Genomic DNA, 20,191 nt, shown 5'->3' on the forward strand with positions numbered 1-20,191 from the left:
GGACGGAGCGAGGCGGAGCTGGTGGGATCGGTTTAACTAGAGCGGCTCCAAGAGGCCCGTCACAACGAGCGGCCCGTCACAACGAGCGGCACCCGGAGCTCGCAACCCAGAGGCGGAACGGCGCTGCTTTCCCGCGAGGTGCTGCTGTCAGACATCGGCTCTGACCCCGCTTGTGGATTTAAGGCCGGAGCGTCACGAAGCGCAGGACACCGGACAAAGCAGCGCCGCCCTCCAACCCCTTCCGGCCTCCAACCCCTTCCGAATAGCACGAGGTTAATGCAAAGATACAGTAAGGTTACAAAACGCTCGGCAGGTAGATATAAAAATCAGTCCTCAGGTAACAGCGTCCATCCAGAGCCACCCGCAGCAGGAGGTGGAAGGTGACGAGGTTGGTTGGGATGTTAACGTCAGGACGCTGCTGAATCCAGGCTAAGGATGGTCCTTTGGGCTCCTCCTGCTTCAATGCAGCCAGATCTCCTTCTTGCTGGGCTCACAGCACCAATCAGAGGCTCCGCTCCCCGCTCTGCCTGCTGCTCCCTTGCTTTGCACAACTTCTGTGTCTGCTTCTCCAAGCTTTGAGGAGCCCCGAGTGCTCAGCGCTGCTCCTCTCTGCCCCCTGCTGCTGTAAAACCGGTCAGAAGAGAAAGAAATGGAACACGACACACCTGCTGCTTTCATGTCTGCAGCCCGAGGCTAACAAAAAGGGAGAGGAAAAGCCCTTCAGGTGAAGCTCTGTAAGAGCCATAAGTGCAGATAACACTAAAGCAGCCTTTCCCAAGGGGCTGGATGGAAGCAGGCACACTGCTCTGTCGCTCTTGCCTTGGTTCAAAGTCAGAAGGGACAGAGGGGGCTGAGATTGCCATGGTGACAGGAGCTTGGTCTCTTTAACACAGTCTTTGAGACTCCTCAGCCATCACTGAAAGCAGTGGTTGTATGTAACACAAACCTGGAATTACTGCAGGTTACTTGAAGGGCTAGAAAAGTGCACAACTAATGCACAGTTAAAAAGCCAAAACTCAGAAACAGCCCCCAGCTAATTCATCTCACTTAGAGCAAGTAGCAAAGCTACACTGAGTCGCTCAAAGGTCCATCTAAACTCAGCCTGATGACTTGCAGAGATCCCTTCCAACCTTATCCATTCTGTGGTTCTATGACTCATGACGCCAGCATCCCACCCAGGTCCTGATGCCCAGAATGAAAGTAACCCCCTTCAAAACAAAAGAGGCTTTCCCCCAGCTTTGGATTTGGTCCAACTAAATTGTGCTTCAGAGAGCAGGAAAAAGCATCAATAGAAAAGGGCTGCCTGCAGCCATCTTTTGAAGATGCTTTGTCTCACCCATCCACAGGAATGTGCTTAAAACACCATTGCATTTACCAGATTTCACTCACTGTGCAGTCAGCTGTTGATACAAAGGAGGAACAGCTGCTCAGGATGTTTATAGATAAGAGCAACTGGCGCTCTGTCCCAACAGTTCCTTCCTTGGGAAAGGCTCCTGACTTTAAAACTGGTCCATTCGAAACCACTCGGTGCTCTCTGGATAAGGCCGAATCTCCCTTCCTAATGGTAACTGTATCACAGTCCATTTTTCAGCATGGCTTGGAAAATTAAAGCAAACATGCACTGAGTATTTTGTCACCACTGATGACAGATTGGAAGAACAAAGCTCTCAAAACGGCTGGGGTGGGAGCACCTTTGGTCTGAATAGGATGGGGGCACAGTTCATTACTGTGTCCTGTAGGCTGCAGGCACACCCTACGACAGGTGGAGCTCATTGCCAGAGGCTCTGGCCCTTAATCCCCAAGTTAATCCATACCTAACATCTCTAAGCTACACCATACCTCTAGTGCCCCATTCTCCACTCCTAATTGCACCACATCAACCTCACCATCTCCATCAGCTGCAAAGACTGTGAGCAATACAGCTCTTGCACCATATGTTACTCAGGACAACTGTCCCAGGCATCCAGGAAGCTGGGGGGAGGCTATTTCAGAGATCAAGCCTGCAGCTGGATCTCCCTACACATTATCAGCTACAGTCCCATTACACACAGGTTGCCACTGCAGTCAATAATGCTATCACAAAGAACTGGCCACAGAGCAGCTTACAGCTCAGTGCTGCTGGCAGGAAGCATAGCACACACCAGCTGCCCAGGGAAGAGCTTGCTGTCTGCACTGGATTCTGTGCATTTACAAACACAGCACAGGTGTGCATCATGAATGTTCAGTCATCACAGCAGTGCTGTTCTCTGTAACTCGACACACAGTCCAGCCCTTGAGATCAGATGTTTCCTGGTGATGCTTGGTATGGCTGTAAAAAGAGTTTCATCCCAGAGTCTGAACAGGAGGTGGAAGAATGTGAGGGTGCGTGGCAAGGTGTGTGCACAAAGAATGTTTATAGATCCAAGTATTTTCACTCCTGTAAAAACTTGCCTGAACTCAAAAGGGCAGATGATATAAAGTGGTATCACTTCGAAGTTTAGCCTTGAACCAACACCTCCAGATCATCCACAGAAAAGCCCCAGTCCTGGAATTGTCTGCATCTTAACATCTATGCATGGCACAAAGGTGAGGAAGAACTGCTGCAATTGAAATGGATGTCTGAAGTGTTTGGCCAACTCCATGAGGCATTCGGGTGACTTTGGTTTTAGTTCTGCAAGTAAGGTTTTGCTCTCTGCAGTCCTTCCTTCAGAAACTGGAGGTAAGTCGCAGTAGAAGGATCATCAAAATTGGCTGAGAAACTAAAGATACCACTTTCAACATCTTCAGGCTTCATAGAAGTAATATCCAGGAAGTAGTTGGCATTTATATGGTGAATCTAGGAGAGAAAACAGAAAGAAGACTTTAAAGGCCAGCACAGTCTCCCATGCACTGCCTCTGCACTTCAGGCTCTGCAGATGAAAGTACATTCTGGTGGGGAGAACCAAGTAAAATTGAAGAGGTAATGATCGTACCACCGTGCCATTGGGGAGGCAGATGATCATCTCCACAGGGAAGTTGTATTTTTCAAGGTGCAGGTCAGCCAGCTTGCTGTAGAACTCATTCTCCCTGTTTGTCTGTAAGAGAACCCAAAAGAAACACACATGTGTCCATCAAAACTAGCAGAAGAGAGCAGGAGGAGTAAACTTAACATGAGAGCCACTCTAACATGGTAGCTGCCTCCATTTTCATGATCTGCTTTACTATTCCCTTACCAGTGTCCCCCACTCCTCACACCACTGCTGCAGCTTTTCATCATAGTATCATAGTATCGTGCGAGTTGGAAGGGACCTTAGAGATCATCGAGTCCAACTCCTGGGATTCGAGCCTTCCCATTACTGGCAGTTCCCAGGCACATGAACAGTCCAACCCCAGTTTTTCCCAGCGTCTCCAGCTCTGTAACTGACCCCTGCTGACAGCAAAGGTCAAGAGATAAACTCATGAGTGAGGAAAGTTGCAGTCAGGAGACCCAGGAGTCAGAGAGTATTTGGTTACTCCCTGCGTTACAGAGAAGTCATCCTGCACAACAAGCCTTGGATAGGGCTTGAAGCACCTGGGAGCACTGAAGCATCTGGTTTGGTTTTTTGTACCAGCACCATGACAGAATGAAGGGGATGACTGTGCTATTTTCTTAGCCAGCCTCTATCTGGTGTTTGTTTTGCCACTGTGGTTACTAGAACACACAGGGCTTGGAACCAAAATCTCTCATCTGCACAGGTGTGACCTCCCCTCTTTTGCCACCATTTGTATTCACCAGCACCAAACACAAAGGAAGCAGAAGGGGCTGAGACACTCACCTGCAGTTCTTCCAGCTCCTTTACAAGTGACCAGCTGCTAATGAAGCTCTCGTTCAGGAGGGCGAGGATGGGCGAACTTTCCAGGACGGTCTCCCGGAGAGTTCGCCCCGAACCTGGCACACAAAGAGAGGCAGACAGTTGTTTGCAGTCACTCACTGATTACTGCTATAACTCATATTCCACTGCTGAGTTGCTGCAGCAGCTGGCTTAGGCTCCCCCCTAACCTGGCACATGGTCTTATTTCCCCTCTACTGACAGTTTTCCATAGCTTACTGCTTCCAGTGCATGCTGCTGGTAAAGAAGACTCACCAGAGCAGACCCTACCCACCCTGAGTGCCTCTTGCTTTTCACATTAAGCAGAGCAATCTGCCTAGAGAGCTATTAAAGGCAGACAGGACAAAGATACCCATACCTCTCCCAAATATTATTCCTATCTAACATAGCATGAAAGTTATTTGGCATATGGAGGAATAGTCACACAGCAGGACAATTCCAGGCCCATGTCTGGCTCTGGCTTCTCCTGTGCAGATGTCAGAGACAAAGCAGAGAGCACTATCTCTTAAACTCTGCAGGTGCTGCCTCCACCTCAGCAGACTGAGAAGGGAAGAGAAAGAGGGAAGACCAGATCCACAACTCCCCCTCAACAAAGGCACCTAAATTACTGAGTCATATAGGTCTATTCTCTGATAGATCTAATCTCACCACTAGGTAAGCTCTGATCAGTTAATTCTCCACTTCCAGTTCTTCTCTATTCAGGCATCTTCCATACCAAAATGAGTAACATTTACCACTGGCTCCCTGACACTCAGCCCTTCTCAGACCCAGAATGAGGTACATCATTCCTCCAGCTGTTGTGGGAGAGTCCCTCACCTCAGCAGGACTGGTCATCCAGGGCACCCCACAGCAGGATTGAGTGCACCAGCTTCTTTTCTGCTTTTGCTCTCTCAAAAGCTTCTGTGAAGGGAAGATAGGAGACCTGGAGACAGACAGGAGACTTGAGAAGCAGACACAGAACAGTCCATTCCAAATACAAACGGGACCTGAAGAAACCAAATCTACCACAGCCCAGAGGTGACATACAATGACCCACAGTAGTTCCTGTAGATCAAAGCAATGCTCTCCCCAAGGGAGACTTTTACCTTCCCTCACTACAGAGAATACACGAAGCAGGGAGGCACTTCACTGGAACATTCCTTAGCCAAGGAAGGAGTGACAGGAAGCTGCCATCTGTTCCACAGGCTATTGTCATATTAAATACTTTCTATATATAACCCAATGCTACAAATCTGTGGTCACTGTAGGATGCAACAGCATAGGAAGCACACACTGAGCTGGGAGACCCTCATATCACTCTGAATGCTGATCAGGTTGTGGCCTCTGGTTTCTGTTCATCCTCAAAGTGATTGGAAATCTCACTAAAAATGACCTGCCACAATGAAACACACCAATGGAAAGTACAGCTTGTTCCTCACCTTCTTAAATGGATACATGGCTACTTCCAGCTTCTGGGCTGCCTCTTCCCAGGGGATTTCCTGCTGCCAGGTTATCTCTTCAAACACAAACTGAATAGGCTCCCCTGAGGGATCCCTGCTGTCAATCACGTTTCCATTCTCATCATAGATCACAGAGGGGACTGAGGGCCCTGTGGATTCCAGCTCCATCTGCAGGAGAAGAGGCTCAGAGTCAGACACTAGATATTCAGCTATGGGTTTTTCTGTACACCAGCACAGGATAAAGATGTAAATTAAGACTGTACAGCTTCTAATGAAGATAGAGACCCATGTCTGCTGGAGCTGCACCTGGACAACTGTAGATTTGTTTTATTGGGGAATAACAGGAAAGTAACTTCATTTCCTTCAGTCATTGTCTGCCTGTGCTATCTACATTGGAAATGCATGAGACTTGTTCATTATGTGTTGCCATCTTCTGAGTGGAGATTATTGACTGGGAGATATCAGACCCTCACAGTGATTAGAATCTGCAGAGCTAATCTTGTACACATGATCAGCAAAGCCCGTATACAGTCCGTGCCTATAGCCACAAGAAGGTGCAACAAAGAAAGCTATTTTAGGAGCTGCCCTATAGCTCAGACTCCCAGTAAAATGGAAACGATTTTTTTTTAAGTCTGTTTTCACTAATTTTGCTGATTAAAAAGAAATATGGGATTTAGTTCAGGAGCAAATGGAACTCTTAAATTCAGACATTCAAAATTCGGACTCATGTTTCCTGTCCCAAGAGCTGGGATTCCCACAAAACAGAGGAATAAGCTCACGCAGTTCCTAAATGCAGACACACTGTTGTACATACAGCCCTCTGGGCTCAGAGCCTGCGTTCAGCTCCCTCCTCCCTTCTGCCTGTCAGTCAACCTTTTAAAAATAGAAAAATTCACGTGACTCCAGGAGGGTTAAGATTCAACCCACAGAGACCAACAGAGGGGCATAAAATATCACAAGAGCTGGAAATAGTCGTATCACTGCAAAGGACATATATAGACCAACAGAGATTATATTATGATATTGAAACATTCAATAGAAAGCTCTAACTAGCAAGGATAACTGAGGTTATGTAGCTCAGGCACACGGCAGCATAAGTCCTTGCCAAGATACAGCATGCACACAGAAGACTGAGTGTGGTTACAGACCTGAGGAAGGTAACCAATATCCACTTCCATGTTGCTGCCTTCGCTCGCCCCATACAGCCACTCCATATCAACATTCAGAGACCTGCAAGGTGAACCCAGAATGTTCAGCCACCCGAGACTAAAGCTGTGCATGGAAAAATCCTAATGCTCTGCTCCAATGGCCCACACCGAGGTTCAGAACCTACAGGTTCTTAGAGATCACAGTGCTGCATAAGATCAGCAACAGCAGATCCCTGCTGGCTCAGGGCCCAAACACCCACCCAATATTTCAGGCAAACGCATTCATACATTTGAGTAGCAGCAAAGTAAAGAAGAGAGAGGTATAATTGCACATCCTTCCCTGCCAGCACCGAACTTGCACATTCTGATCCCTCTGAACTTTTAAAAGTGTTTCTTTTTATTTTTTTAGAAGCAAAAAGGTTTCTGTAAGGAGTTCTGGCAGAGCTGGAAGTGTCTGCTTGCTCTACTGAATGTGCTGACAGAGCCATAAGGACAGAGTCACCAGGATTTTAAAATGTAATTTTCTCTCCTGCCATCACAGACAAAGAGAATTGAGGCTCCTTTCCCCTAGAACACTTCCAGCTGCTTGTCAGAGACCAGAATGAGCCAGTGTGAAACTACACCATAAAACGAAATGACAAGCAGAAATGTTTTGAAGTGTGTGCATCAGACTCTGCTGAACTTCTGTGCTGTCAGTAGGCACTGAGATCATCAGGGGCTGCTGCCTCTTCAGACCCTTTCCACCTCTCCCCAGGCTCCAAGTACAAAGGGACACAGTTACTGGTGAATGAATCAGACCCTAAAATAAGTCAGGGATTCTCAGTAACTGCAGAGATACATTTGCCAGCATTACAGGCAACTGTAAAGCTCATTTCGCTCAGATTTTCCAAGGAGTTGGCTGAAAAGCATCAACTCATCCAGCTGACACCCAAGCAGCCTTTGCAGCTTGCAACAAGCATTTGACTTCTCCAAGTGTCCTGGCCACAAGCAGAGGCTGCAGGGACAGGTCAGAGGATCGCAGCCAGCCTGAAGCAGTGCTAACAATAAAGAGGTTGCTGGCTGACTCTAGGGCAATATCAGGAAAACTTAAACTCCCCAAGTGGCTGCAGGTACCTCCCTTCTGAGGTGGTGTGGCACAGTACAGCTCAGACTTGGATTTTCATTACAGTCATGTTATGCAAAGACATAGATCCCCTAGTCCCAGTCATGTCCTGTGTCTCCTGTAATCTCTGCCAGGTTTGTCCCTCCCTTCCTCCCTGCTCAGTTCTTGTCCTTCCCTGCCTCTCCCAAACCTGATGTTCCCCCCTCACACCTGTTGATAAGCAGAAGCATTCCTGAAAAAACTGCATCAGATCCAGCTTAGGGAACAGTTCTATCTACAGAAAACACAACACCCATGATGAATGTTAGCAGAGAAGGATGTGCAAACAAAACAGAAACAAACAGCAAAACTAGCAGGCATAAAGCTCTGACTGCAGATCTGCCTTTCCTGTACAGGCTGGGACAATCGTGTGCCACAGTGCTCTGCCCAGGGCTGTCATTGCACCTGTATTTTCAAATAAGAAGTGTCGACCAGCCTCCTTCCATGCAGTCTCCACCTTTGCTTTGTACAGGACAGGATCCCAGAGTCACTGGGTTCCACTGGGCTTCATTTACCAGAATCCTCAAGTTTCTTCAGCACACAAAAGAAACTGCTGTACCTCTTGTTGGGGACAAAGAGCTTAAACTCTCGCACGTGGGAAGAATCCTTGGAGAGGACGATGTAACCCGTGAACTGGCCTGGGGAAAACCAGAAGGGGAAGTCTGGTGGCTCATTCAGCTGGAACTCAGCATGGATCCTGAAATGAGATGGGAGCCATCAGCTTCAGAGCTGGGAAGAAGGGATTGCGCACAGCAAATGAAAGTAGAGAGAACTGATCTGCGGGCACCAGAAAGTACGACTGCAGGAGAGAGGTTTGGTTCAAAAAGCTTTTCATGTCACATAACAAAGAAGGTAAAACTGGAGCAGATTCCCAGGGTCAGCAGTGTCACTAGTATCGATGGCTTTCAGAAGTGGGCAGTAAGCGTACAGCCAGGAAGGATGAATTACATTACGAGCCCCTGAAACACAGAAACAAACTCAGATGCCCTCGGTCTCTCTTCCAGCCTAATTGGGCAAATAACAGTTGTATTTAACAAAGACAGTATAACATAAGAACAGTTCCACAGGATCCTCCCTTCCCTTGGAGAAACACTATGTCCCCCTCCTTCCTTCTCAGACTCTTTCCTTTCATTGCTAAGTCAAGTGTAACAGCATACTGACTGCTGTCCTCCACCTGGGCAACGCTGGGGATGTTGTGACCCTGGGAGCACAGGTGCCCCCTTCAGGCGTCAGGAAAGCATCACACACTAGAGCTGGTTGAGAGCTGCTCTCATCCAACTCCAGCCAGGGTACATCTCATCCAGTCTGGGAACAGGACTGCGCACACAGTGACATGTATGCTCTCTGACACTGGCACAGCGCAGCCTTCTCCACTCCTCTGAGATATGGTACAAAACAGACGTGACCCCTTCTCTAACAGACTGGCCCCATGCCCTTACCTGAATGCTATGGTATAGTAGTAGGTGCTGATGGCTTGGATACAGGCCACGGATCCTTGCGGAGCAAAGCGGGTCTTGACGAAGGGGCGCGGATGGAACATGCTCAGAAGCCTGTGGATTATGACCTATGGCAAGAATTGTAAAAGAATAAGAATGACAGCACTTTGCCTAGGGCAGACAACAGGTCAGATGCAGCTCCAAAACTACTCCCCATCAGATCAGGATGACAGGAGACTTGCTGTGACTTAAAAATTAGCTTGGAGTCTTACATAGCCACAAAATAAGGAGATAAAGCCAGAGACTTTCTTTAAAAATAAGTCCATCTTCCATGTTTTTTTTATGCTATCCCTGTGGGTCACAAGTTTCCATTATCCCAGTTGGGTGAATGAGCATGCTAAACTGATCCACCAAGCCGTGTCTAATCAATACCCCTCAACTGTGAGTATGCAATCAATAAACACAGACCATGAAGGTGTATCAGCTATGTGATCAGGGACACCTATTTGGGCACCCAGGGGAGGGTGATACTCACACTGGCTTTACAACTAGACTAAGAACCCAAACACTTAAAGCAAAATGAAGTTCCTCCAGTCAGCCTTACAAATGACAGATACCCTGAGATGTTGCCTGCCTTCAGTTTAGAAGATTTAGAAGACAGTGCTCCTGGCTGCACACTGCAGCCTCTTCGCTGCCTTGAAAAGACCAGTGAAACATAATGCAATAGCCTTGTCCATTCAATTTATCTGGGCTATAAGGTAGTATATATTCATACAACCACCTCTCAGCTATACGACATTTGCTTCCCATATCTCACCTCTTTGCCTTTGGGAGGTGGAGGGTAAAACCTGTTGTTGGAAAGATATCCAGTGAAGATGTTCAGTTCACTTGGGATTATCCACCACAGATCGCCAAGATCGAGTTTATTCTTCGGAGGAAGAAAGGCTTTAAACTGTCTGGCAAGCATCACGCTCTTAGGGGATACAGGAGCAGTCCAGTTCCTCAGCCCAGAAAGAGCAACGTGAGAGATCTGTCAAAAGATAGCATCAGAGCTTAGCCTACAGCCCTCACACACACAGCAATGCTGATGGATGTAACTGTGCTTAGGAGGAGAAAGAAAAATAGTCCTACTTTCAATTCTTTGCACCACCCCAAACACCACCAAATAGTTCTGTCAGCTTCAGTAATGTGAGCAAAATGGGAGGCAGTGAACAGGCCACAGCAGCACTGCTTGTGGTTGGAGCCACCTCTGGTGTCTGCTTCAAGCTTCCCGGGAAGAGCACAGCATTCATTCATTGGGACACAGTGGGGCTGAATGCACTGAAAACAAGGCAACGCTGCAGAAAGCTGCAAGCTTACTGGTCAGAGCATACAGCCAGACAAAAACAATGTGATGGGTGAACAACTGGCTGACAAAGGGGTAGAGGAAATGGGGTCACATCAGGCTAGTGGCCATCCACCAGCAGAGTCCCACAGGGCTCCATTTTAGGGCCAGTTCTCTTCAGTGTTTTAATCAATGACTTGGGTGCAGGATTGAAGTTATTCTGAGTGAGTCTGCAGGTGACACTAAACTGGGAGAAGCTGCTGACTGTCTCAAGGCTAGAGAGGCCTTGCCTGCCTGTGCTCATTCCTGGGGATGCCACCAGCCCATAGGATACAGTGATTTGGTATTTCTGGCCCTGCAGGATACGTACTCCCAAGAAACCATCTTTGCTCTTTGTCATCGTTTCCATGACCAAAGGCTGGAATTTAGCCACAATAGACAACGTCTCCCCGTTTGGATCAGGCACATCCTCTTCTTCAAAGTCTGAGACCGGAGTAACTCCTAGACAAGGAGACAGACATGTAAGCAGCTGTTTCCCCTCCCTCCCCTCTTAAACCAGGGTGATTATACATTTCTCCTGGCTAATCTAGGAGCACTGGGAGCTTCCCAGCTGTCACTGCACTGTGTGCAATGAGGAACCCACCAGAACTTGCAGCTAACCCTGGCTTTGGCTACATGAATTAAAGGGGAGCCCTTCATTCAGTGGCTGACACTCTAAAACTCCATGGCTGTTAAACACTCTCATCTAATCTAGGAGGGAAAAGACACATGCTTCCATCAATTCATTAAACACAAGCAAACAACTCTCTGTATTTCAATTGGGCTGTTAAGTTCTGCTGGATGTTATCACCATCACGCTTCCCCCTGCTTGGCACCACCGAGAGACATTTGCTACGTGCTGATACAGCCTCCAAACATGACCTTTCACAGCTGCTATGAGAGAGAATGCTGCAGCAAGAGAAGCCTATGATGGAAGTGGGATTCACTAACAGCGCTGGCCTAGCCTGGGCTGAGCTGTACTTGTTGCATTTATCCATCCCAAATCTCCTATAAGCTCCAGACAAAGTAACTTACATGCTCTGCTAGGCCAGAAATGGGACCTTTAGTCCTATAAAATCTGAACTTTGCCAAAGTGGCATCTCATGCTTAAGCCTTTCCATAAGCAGACTCTCTTCGTGTAAGCAAGACCCAAAGCAGCACCCAGGAAAAAAAAGTAAGGACATCAATAAAAACTGCTTCTGCTCAGTCTGTGCAGAGAGGGCCCTGCATGGCAGACAGAAACGTACCTGTCAGCTTCTCCGCTATGGGTTTGAACTCTTCTGGACTGAGGTACAGATCGTTGTTTGTGTCCAGAGAAGAGAAGAGAAACAGCCCCTCGCTGCCCAAAGACTTCAGCGCCAGCTCCTACGTTGGGAAGAAAGGGGAAGTGAGTTTTCACTCCTATCTCTCCCAGAAACTCATTCTGAGCGCTCTCAGCTTCAGAATTAACTTGCATTCTTTCCAGACCGCAGACAGTGATCAAATGAAAAGGTTAACATCCCTTGGCAGGATTTTGTCTCCTGTGTCGGGACTAGGCCAAGATTTTGGCTCCTTGCTCCACAGGGACACCTACCTACCCGTACATCAGGAACCACAAATCAAACCACCTTCTCCTGTAAGATCCCCATGCCTCAGTTTCTCCCTCTGTACCGCTCGGTGGGACAGCCAGCAAAGCCCACATGGGGATCCTCCAATGGCAAACAGCAATGACACACCTTGAAATGCAAAGCCTCACTTGAAACGGTCCCAGAAAGACCAGGCTCTTCTAGTCATTTCCACTCCACAGCACTGATGGGAAAAGGACAACTTGCAGGCAGAGCAAGAGAGCTCCACGTTGTTGTGAGGGGAAGGGACAGCAAGTCAGACAAGTCGCATCACTCGCAGCCTGCAGATCCCATCTGGTCTATCATTTTGAGGCAGCTTCTCCTGCCACCCCAGTAAACACCTAAAGGACAAACACTGTCATCTGCTGTTCAACTGTTCATCGCTTGCCGCTCCATTATCATCCCCACAGCTCCTGAACTAGTTTATTTTCCTGTCTGTTACCTGCCAGTCTGAAGCAGCAGTAATGCAGCCCAGAAGGCTGCGCTCCCATCAGCTGCAGCAACAGAAGCACTTAAGAGCCTCCCGGGGCAGTTTCAGAACTGAGCAGACAAAAAAATAAAGACACTGGAAATACAAACCAGAGAGCTGGACTCAATAAAGGCAATAATACAGAGCATGGAACGTGGAAGGGAGCACACAGGAACTACGCAGATGCAAAGAGGAGTAAAGGAACATGGGGGTTATTTATCTACAGACAGGAGGAACCCATTCAGGACTCCCCAGGCCCAAACCGTGCCTTATTCCTTATTGAATGGGGACAAACATACACAGGGTTCTATATTATATTTTCCTGAGCAGCTGCCCTGTTAGCTGACAGCCAGGTGACAGGGTTATGTCATGAAGTGCTGGACCAGGCTCCAGAGCTCGCCTGGACATGGCACGTCCTGCACTATCCTTACAGTGCAGCCAAGCGTGTAGGCTGTGCACAACAGCAACCTCCTCTGCACAGGAGGCCATCCTGGCTGTATGCTAAGCTCTAACGAGATGGGCCACATCCCAGGCCCATCAATGATTCCCTGCTGATGAATCTTTCAGAGCCTCTCTCTTCTTTTGCACTTCACAGTGACGGACCTCAAGGGATGGAAGGCAAATGAGCGACAAAGATTTGAGCTGGTGAGACCACCTGCTGCTGTAGCACGAGGAAAACGATGTGATAATTTGCTTCACAGGGCTGGAGGCAGAAAGAGAATCAGTTATGTCCCACATATGCAGGTTTCCAAGCAGCGAAGGCAGCAGAATATGAAGGAAGGGAATGAGGGTGCCAGGTGTTGGACATGGCAATGCACCCAGATGGGCTCTGAATGCCTCCAGAGAATAAGACCCCACAATATCTCTGGGCATCCCATCCCACTGCTGTTACCCTTACTGTGACACAGTTGTTTTTTCCTCATGTTAATGTGGAACCTTCTATGTTCCAGCTTGCACCCCTTGTCCCATCACTGGACATCAATGAGAAGCGCCTGGCTCCATCTTCCTGACACCCTTTACATATCAACCCCTCAGCCTCCTCCAAGCTAAAGACACCCACCTCCCTCAGCCTTTCCTCATAGGGGAGATGCTCCGTTCCCTCCAGCATCTTGGCAGCCCCGTCCTTGAACCGAGGGTCAGTTTCGGACCCCTCATCCTCATGATGGCCACCTCAGCGGCATGAACGTCCCCTCAGCCCTACAATGGCCACCTCAGCACTACGACGGACCCCTCAGCCCCATCACCTCAGCTCCACGATTACCCATCTCATCCCCACGGCTCCCAATACAACCACCCCGCCGGCCCCCAGACCCTCTGCCCGCTTCACTCCATCGCCCACCACAGCTGCGGGGCGGCCAACCGAACCCTCGCCGCCCCCCCAGCCCCATCGCTGAGGCGCTCCGCCCGCCATTTCCACAGGGGCCCACCCACCCCGCCGTCCCGCTACCTGGTGCCGGGCGGCCTCGGCGTCTCGGTAGTACTTAACGGCGGCCAGAGCTGCCAAAGCGGCCAGGGCCAGCGCCAAGCGCGACGGAGCCGCGTTGGGAACCGCCATGAGCTCCGAGCTCAGCGGCGACACTCCGCCATGGCCGCGCCGGAGCGGGGCGGTGCCGGGCTGAGGGAAGGGCCGGGCTGAGGGAAGGGTCCGCCCGCAGTGCGAGGCCTGGAGGGGGCGAGGGGGGGAGACGGAACTTTGTGCTTCACGGCTGTTGGGATCCGTCATGGAATTGGTCAGGCTGGAAAAGACCCTCAAGATCATCTTCTAAATCACGGCCCTGAGCAGCGCATCCAGCCGGATTTCAAACACACACAGGGATGGTGACTCCACCGCCTCCTTGGCAGCCCGTTCCAGTGCTTAACAACCCCTCCTGCAAAGCACTTCTTCATGATATCCAACCTAAACCTCCCCTGGTGCCTCTCAGGCCGTGTCCTGCCAGCTGCCAGCAGTGAGCCCAACCCCGCTCCCACTGCCATCGCCTTTCAGGTATTTGAGGATATAAGGCTTCCATTCGACCCATCCCAATTCCCACAGCCGCCCCCCATAAAACCCGTGCTCCTGTCCCTTTGATAGTCAATACAAGCTTTACTTGCATTGCTTTCACAGGGATTTAAGACCCGTGGCCACAAGGATGGAAGCAAAAGGTCACTTTGCAACCATGGGACGATTCTCACCTGCATTCTGGATGCAGCTGGCACTGCTGCCATCCCTGCTCCTTGCAGCTCAAGTCTTCGAGTCCTTTCCACCCTCACCCTTCATCAATGGCCCCTCAAACCTTGATGCACTGCATTCTTTGTGCTCCTCTGTGCAGCTCTCACGTTGCTTCTTAGCACACAATTGGCCAACAGATAAATATATTCAGTCATTTTCATCTTTTCCCTATCAATCAGTCCTCCTGCTCTTCCCTACATGCAATCCTGCACTGCGCTGACACCTTCATTGCTCAGGAAGATTTAGTGCCGTGTTTTGGTGCTGCAGGGTTAGCAGTGCAGGATGGTTGAGCTCCCTAAGGGCAGCAGGAAGGAGCAGCATTTAATCCGGTGAAGCTTTTGCTGTTTCCTAAAGCCTTCCTAATTTCTGTTTTAGATTGAGGGAGTGCTTTGGTTAGAGCCATGAAGAAAGCAGTGTGAGCTGCTCAAGGAAGAGGCTGGTAACCCTGAACAAAAGCCAGGAGCGTGGAGCTGTGAGAAATCCCCAGGACAGGCAAAAAGGTGCCAAACAGGTGCGTTCTCATACAGAACACAGGGAACACATATGGAGGGGACAGGATGCAGGTGTTGAAATGGAGCCTTCTCCTTGGAACCTGGGCACTGTTCCCCTCTCTGCCACTGATCCCCATGGGGCCCTCGGTGTTTTTCTCTTGCAGTGGTGGTGTGAGCTTGGGCAACACTGGAGGTATCTGGATGCTCTGGAGCACTGGGCCATCAGCAACAGCGTGAAACAAGTGGCTGGCGAATGCACAGCGTTGTGAGGAAGGGAAGCGTTCTTGTATCAGCAGCAGGATGCACAGCAATGGAACAAAGCAGTGTGAGGGAAGAGTCACCACCAGGTTGGACAGAGAGCTTTAGTTTGCCTTAAATAACCTAGAAAGTGCTTTTAGAGCATAAAGCATAACAGGATGAGACAGCTCTGAAACAGGATAAATATACCTGAGTGTCTGGGAAATGAGCAAGAGGTGACATGAAATGACAGACCCTGAAGATGGAAAAGGAGACCCGATAGCGGCTGGCAGAGCCCAAATGGTGTCATGCAGATAAGAAGCAGAGAGGCTCATTTTATACCCGAACCATTTCCAGTGTCATCAGCAAGCATATAAAAAATGACAGAGTTGAATTATTTGGTAGGAAGAAGAACCAAGGACAAAAGGTGAAGTAATTCAGGGCATCTGCTGGGAACCAATTCTCCTCCAAGGAGGACAAAACCAACTTCTGTCTCTGTGCTGCTGGTTCTTGAGATTAGACATCTCAGTACTGAGGAAGAAATTCAGACATCTGTGGAGTGGCCCACCCTTGTATCAAAGGAAATCCTCCAGAGTAGGACAGGTTTATCCATGTGCTGGAATACACAGAGAACATAGCACCACAGTGCTATGATCTGAGAGAAACCCCGTCCTCATTTCAATTTACAGCCTTATTCCCACAGCCTGGAACCTGGTCTGTTTTAAAGTCAAAGTGATCATTACGTAATGGAAGGCAGCATTAAAATTGGAGTTCTGCCCACGAATGGACAAAGTACCTGGAAACAGAACAGCCCCAGAGGAAGCGAGTGCCGGTCAGATTGCAGCCCAAAAAATCCTTTGGAAAGCAGGAAGGAATGGGAGTATGGAAATCTGGCTTCAAATGGGGCCTCTCAAAGGGGATAAGAATTACTGAGATGCATTTATTGCAGCTTGCATCCCATAGTGGATGCACTGCAACACAAAACTACACAGGCAGACATGGTTAAAAGGAATGGGCAGCAAAGCTGCAGCGTTTAGTTTGGTTCAGACATTTCAAGAGAGCATCCAGTAGGAAATAGGAAAGAACCCAGGCTGATACGTTTCCTGGTAAGGTGACTCTAAAGTACAAAACACCACATATCAACAGCATGATTGAATCACAGGCTCATAAAGGTTGGAAAAGACCTCTAGGATCATCCAGTCCAACCATCAACCCACCCCCAGCACGTTCATTAAACCACATCCAAGTCATGCACCCAACGTGGGGCATGAAAGCAAGAGGCAGGAAAGCAGCCCAAGGACATCCATCTTTTCACATCCTTTCTGTTAAAGTGAAATCTCTGGCTCAAGCGTTAACGCCCCATTAATCTACTTGAAGTATGACAACCGAGGGGTTTCCATGTGGACAAACACATAAAATCCTCCCACTCCCAAATAGTGGGAAGCATACAGGGTGGGTGCAAGATAAGAGCTGAAATCCCAGGGCTGAGGGCCCTGCGAGCATCCAGCCAAGGCTCAGGCAGTGAAGAGAGAGCAGAAGCATTTCAGAACAGCACTGAGGCAAACATTTTCATTACCTCCATTGCTGTAGGACAGAAGAGCCCCAGTTGTGGCTCAGGGCTATGCCTCGGAACAAAGCTGATCCTTGGAGCCAATCTTTACTCCTGCTAAACGCAGACACGCTTAATGCAATGCCTGTGATTAATCCACTGACTTGAGCGACTAACCGTGAGTATCTGTAAGCACAGCCAGAGGTGTGTGCACAACTGCAGTCTGCAGGAGTGGATATTTTAAGGGTGGATGTTTGCAACAAAAAGCTTTGTGTGTGTGTGTGTGTGTGTGTGTGTGTGTGTGTGTGTGTGTGACTGGTGCCAACCTCCATACGAGTGTTGTGGTAAGCAAACTTATCCATCAATAAGCTTTACATCAACAGACCTGCCGGGCAGCTAAAGAAACTTATTGGTAACGCAGCCACTGAACTGCAAAAAAGCAGTAGATTTCCTCCATAAATGTGTGCAACTTTACTAATACCATCCCTGCTCAATGATGTGGAAGAGCAGAGCAGAGTTTTAACCCTGCTCCAAGGGTCTGTTTCTAAAGACACACAGAGATACCCTATTGGGAGTTATGCTTTACCAGGCAAACTGTTCTGAGTGACTCCAAGCACACAGATTTTAAACATATGGAATTCCTTCAATCCATTATAGATATTACCTGGGCTCAGCTGACTTGCCAGAAATCAGATCCCTCAGATAAGCCTATTCGTTCCCAACATGTTTATTTACCAATAACCATTCCTCTAGGCCAAGCTTGCCAGTCCGCAGCATTACCCAGGGAACAGAGATAACTCCATATTTGATAACCTGATTTCTCCTGGGCAAATTCACAACCATGGATTTCAAAACACACATTTTTTGTTCCCACAACTTGCTCCAAACAACTCCAAATGGGGGGGAAAAATGCTCTAATGGCTGTGCAGCTTTGCAATGGCCAGAAGAAAGACAGGCAGGAGCAAGGAGCCCACATCCAGCCCCAGCTGCAAGAACTGCTAACCCACACTGCTAAGGAAGGGCTCCACGGCTCCCAGGATCTCAGCACAGCCATCTCTGCTCAGAGTCACACACTGAGCACACACAGGGCGAACAGCAGGAACACACAGAACAATCCGGCTTCCATTTTTTACTTCCTTTTTCCTCCTGTTACTTCATTCCAGAAGCAAACTTACCTGGGGATTATTCATTTCATTTCTGCTAGAAAACAAGATCTCCAGTAGAACTCCTGCTAACCTATAGCAGACAGTGAGCAAGCAATTTCAAACAGTGGTGCAGGTGGGAACTGCTGTATTCTGGCAAATAATGCTGGAAATCAACATATCTCGAGCAACATTCCTGAAACCAACCAGTCATTTCAACAAGCACAACGTAACAAGCCTTCGGCCTATGGCTTTAAAGTAGGATCAACCCAGAAATGCTTTTTTATTTAACAAGACCTATATTCTGTTTCACGGATCTGACTATTACAGCAGTGGAATTATTACAAGGGATTCGTAACATTGAGTTCCAAATAAAAGTAGAAAAGCACAGAAACGATACTGGAAAGTGAAATGGGATTCGATGTGTTGTAAATGTGTTTTCAGAGCACGGGGGAGAAAAAAAAAGAAGACTATAAAAATACATCAGGATAAAGAATTTCGCTGACAGGTTTTGCTTCAGTTACAGTTTTGACACCACTTGGAAAGCACAGGAGATTGAAAAGTGATAATTAGAAAGGTGATAAATCCAACGGTATATAAAAGGCAAAAATGAAAGCAAAAATGGAAGGAGGAGTGTGTATGTGTTGTGGGGAGGTCTGGTTGATGGAAAACCTCCAGTCCTTTGGCCACTAGAAAGCAAAGTCAGTGGATTTCATATAAATTCTCTGTAGAAAGGAATGTCTGTGAACTGTGTACAGTATGGCCCAGAATAAACGTCTCATTATCAGGCTATTAGAGCTCCTCACAGAGGAAAATAAGGTGCTTACGTCATGGTTTCATCTTCCCAATAGAATACTGTCCGGAATTGGACTTGTGCCCCAAAATACCATTTCAGGAATGACACAAATTCCTTTAATGGAAAGGAAATGCAGTAACCTGCCGATGTTGTGGGCGCAGGGTGCTGGGCAATGGCCTCACTATTGCACACTTGCTTTAGCTTTAAAGTTTGAGTGGTTGACTGGCAGGGGGTGAGCCTCCGTGTTGAACACCCAGTCGTCCAGAGACAGCACGTCGTCTTCACAGAACAGAAGGTAGAGGTACCTGCAGCCATCGGGGCAAGAGGGAAGGAGATGGACACAAGGGGAGATTAAAAGAAGCTCAGGTGGGACTCCAAGCATGCACAAGAGAGTCAGACTGTGATGGGGCTGCTGCTAGCCTCAGCTCTCACAACCCATGGTGACAGGTTTCCCGACAGCCTGCTCCACTCTCTTGCTGAAAGCTGCCATCCCTGGATGAAGCACAGCAAAGTGGTGCGAGCTCCTGTGCTCAGCCACCCCACAAACGCTACCTCAAGCCACTACCAGAGGCAGCTCTGCAGCAAGGGACAGCAAATCCACACCACAGTCAAACCTTTGTGTGGGGCATTAACCTGACAGAGGGGACAGCTGACACTTAAACCACCAGAGCTTCCCACTCGTTTAGAATAGCTTTGGTTGGCAGGAAGAGTCATCCTTTAAACCCAGCACATAAGAAGAGTCCTGCAGGCTGCCTCTAACAGCAATAGTTCTACAGAGGATGTTACTAAATGCTTTGCCACACCCATATCCTTGGCCCAAATTTCCCCACAGAAAATTAGAAAGCTTTCCTTAATAGAGATTTATGCAGGCAAAACTGTTGATCTTGCAAGAATTTTGTGCTATTCTGACATGACCTTTGTGATACCAGACTTACTTCAGAGTCTCTGCAAGGAAAAAACTCTGTTGCATGTTGTCATGGGTTGGGACCGTGGTGTAAACATCTCGGATGCCAGAAAAACCAGCCTCTACTCTGCAGTGTTTTTCCAGAGCCTGAGAAAGGAGAAGAAATCTCAGTAACACACGACAGGACGGACCGACACAGTAATTGTGGGCTGCATTGAAAGTCCACTTTACAAACCAAATCCAGAGTTCGTAGCAGTGAGAGGCAGAAGCTGAAGTTAACCGGTGGTTACTCCAGCCTCCAGGAATAAAGTTAGCTCTAATGCAACAGCAAGAGGAACATAAACTGCCTCAGCTGGGTGATAGATTGACATTGACATTACACACAGCAAAAACAGATCTCAAGTGGCAACTCCAGCTGCTTGCAGAGCCTCTTTTC

General features: G+C 48.4%; 2 protein-coding genes across 2 annotated transcripts in view; both read right to left on the minus strand.

The window, feature by feature from the left end:
• Window positions 1-15: 15 nt before the first annotated feature.
• On the minus strand, window positions 16-14,165 carry SELENON (selenoprotein N). Its single transcript, XM_072355407.1, has 12 exons — window positions 13,875-14,165; window positions 11,602-11,719; window positions 10,686-10,816; window positions 9,809-10,021; window positions 8,995-9,119; window positions 8,115-8,252; window positions 6,415-6,496; window positions 5,246-5,434; window positions 4,644-4,749; window positions 3,774-3,886; window positions 2,952-3,053; window positions 16-2,815 (listed from the first exon to the last, which is right to left on the minus strand). The coding sequence occupies exons 1-12, from the start codon at window positions 14,148-14,150 to the stop codon at window positions 2,645-2,647; spliced, it is 1,764 nt and encodes a 587-aa protein (XP_072211508.1). The 5' UTR covers window positions 14,151-14,165; the 3' UTR covers window positions 16-2,644.
• A 3,465-nt stretch (window positions 14,166-17,630) lies between these two features.
• MAN1C1 (mannosidase alpha class 1C member 1) overlaps window positions 17,631-20,191 on the minus strand; it is a 41,550-nt gene continuing 38,989 nt past the window's right edge. Inside the window, exons 11-12 of the mRNA XM_072355645.1 lie at window positions 19,787-19,902; window positions 17,631-19,156 (exon numbers count right to left, since the gene is read on the minus strand). Of these exons, the coding sequence (XP_072211746.1) occupies window positions 19,033-19,156; window positions 19,787-19,902 (240 nt within the window). The 3' untranslated portion in view covers window positions 17,631-19,032. The remainder of the gene's footprint in view (window positions 19,157-19,786; window positions 19,903-20,191) is intronic.

The sequence above is a fragment of the Excalfactoria chinensis genome, chromosome 22, assembly GCF_039878825.1.
Source record: "Excalfactoria chinensis isolate bCotChi1 chromosome 22, bCotChi1.hap2, whole genome shotgun sequence".
Lineage (NCBI taxonomy): Eukaryota > Metazoa > Chordata > Aves > Galliformes > Phasianidae > Excalfactoria > Excalfactoria chinensis.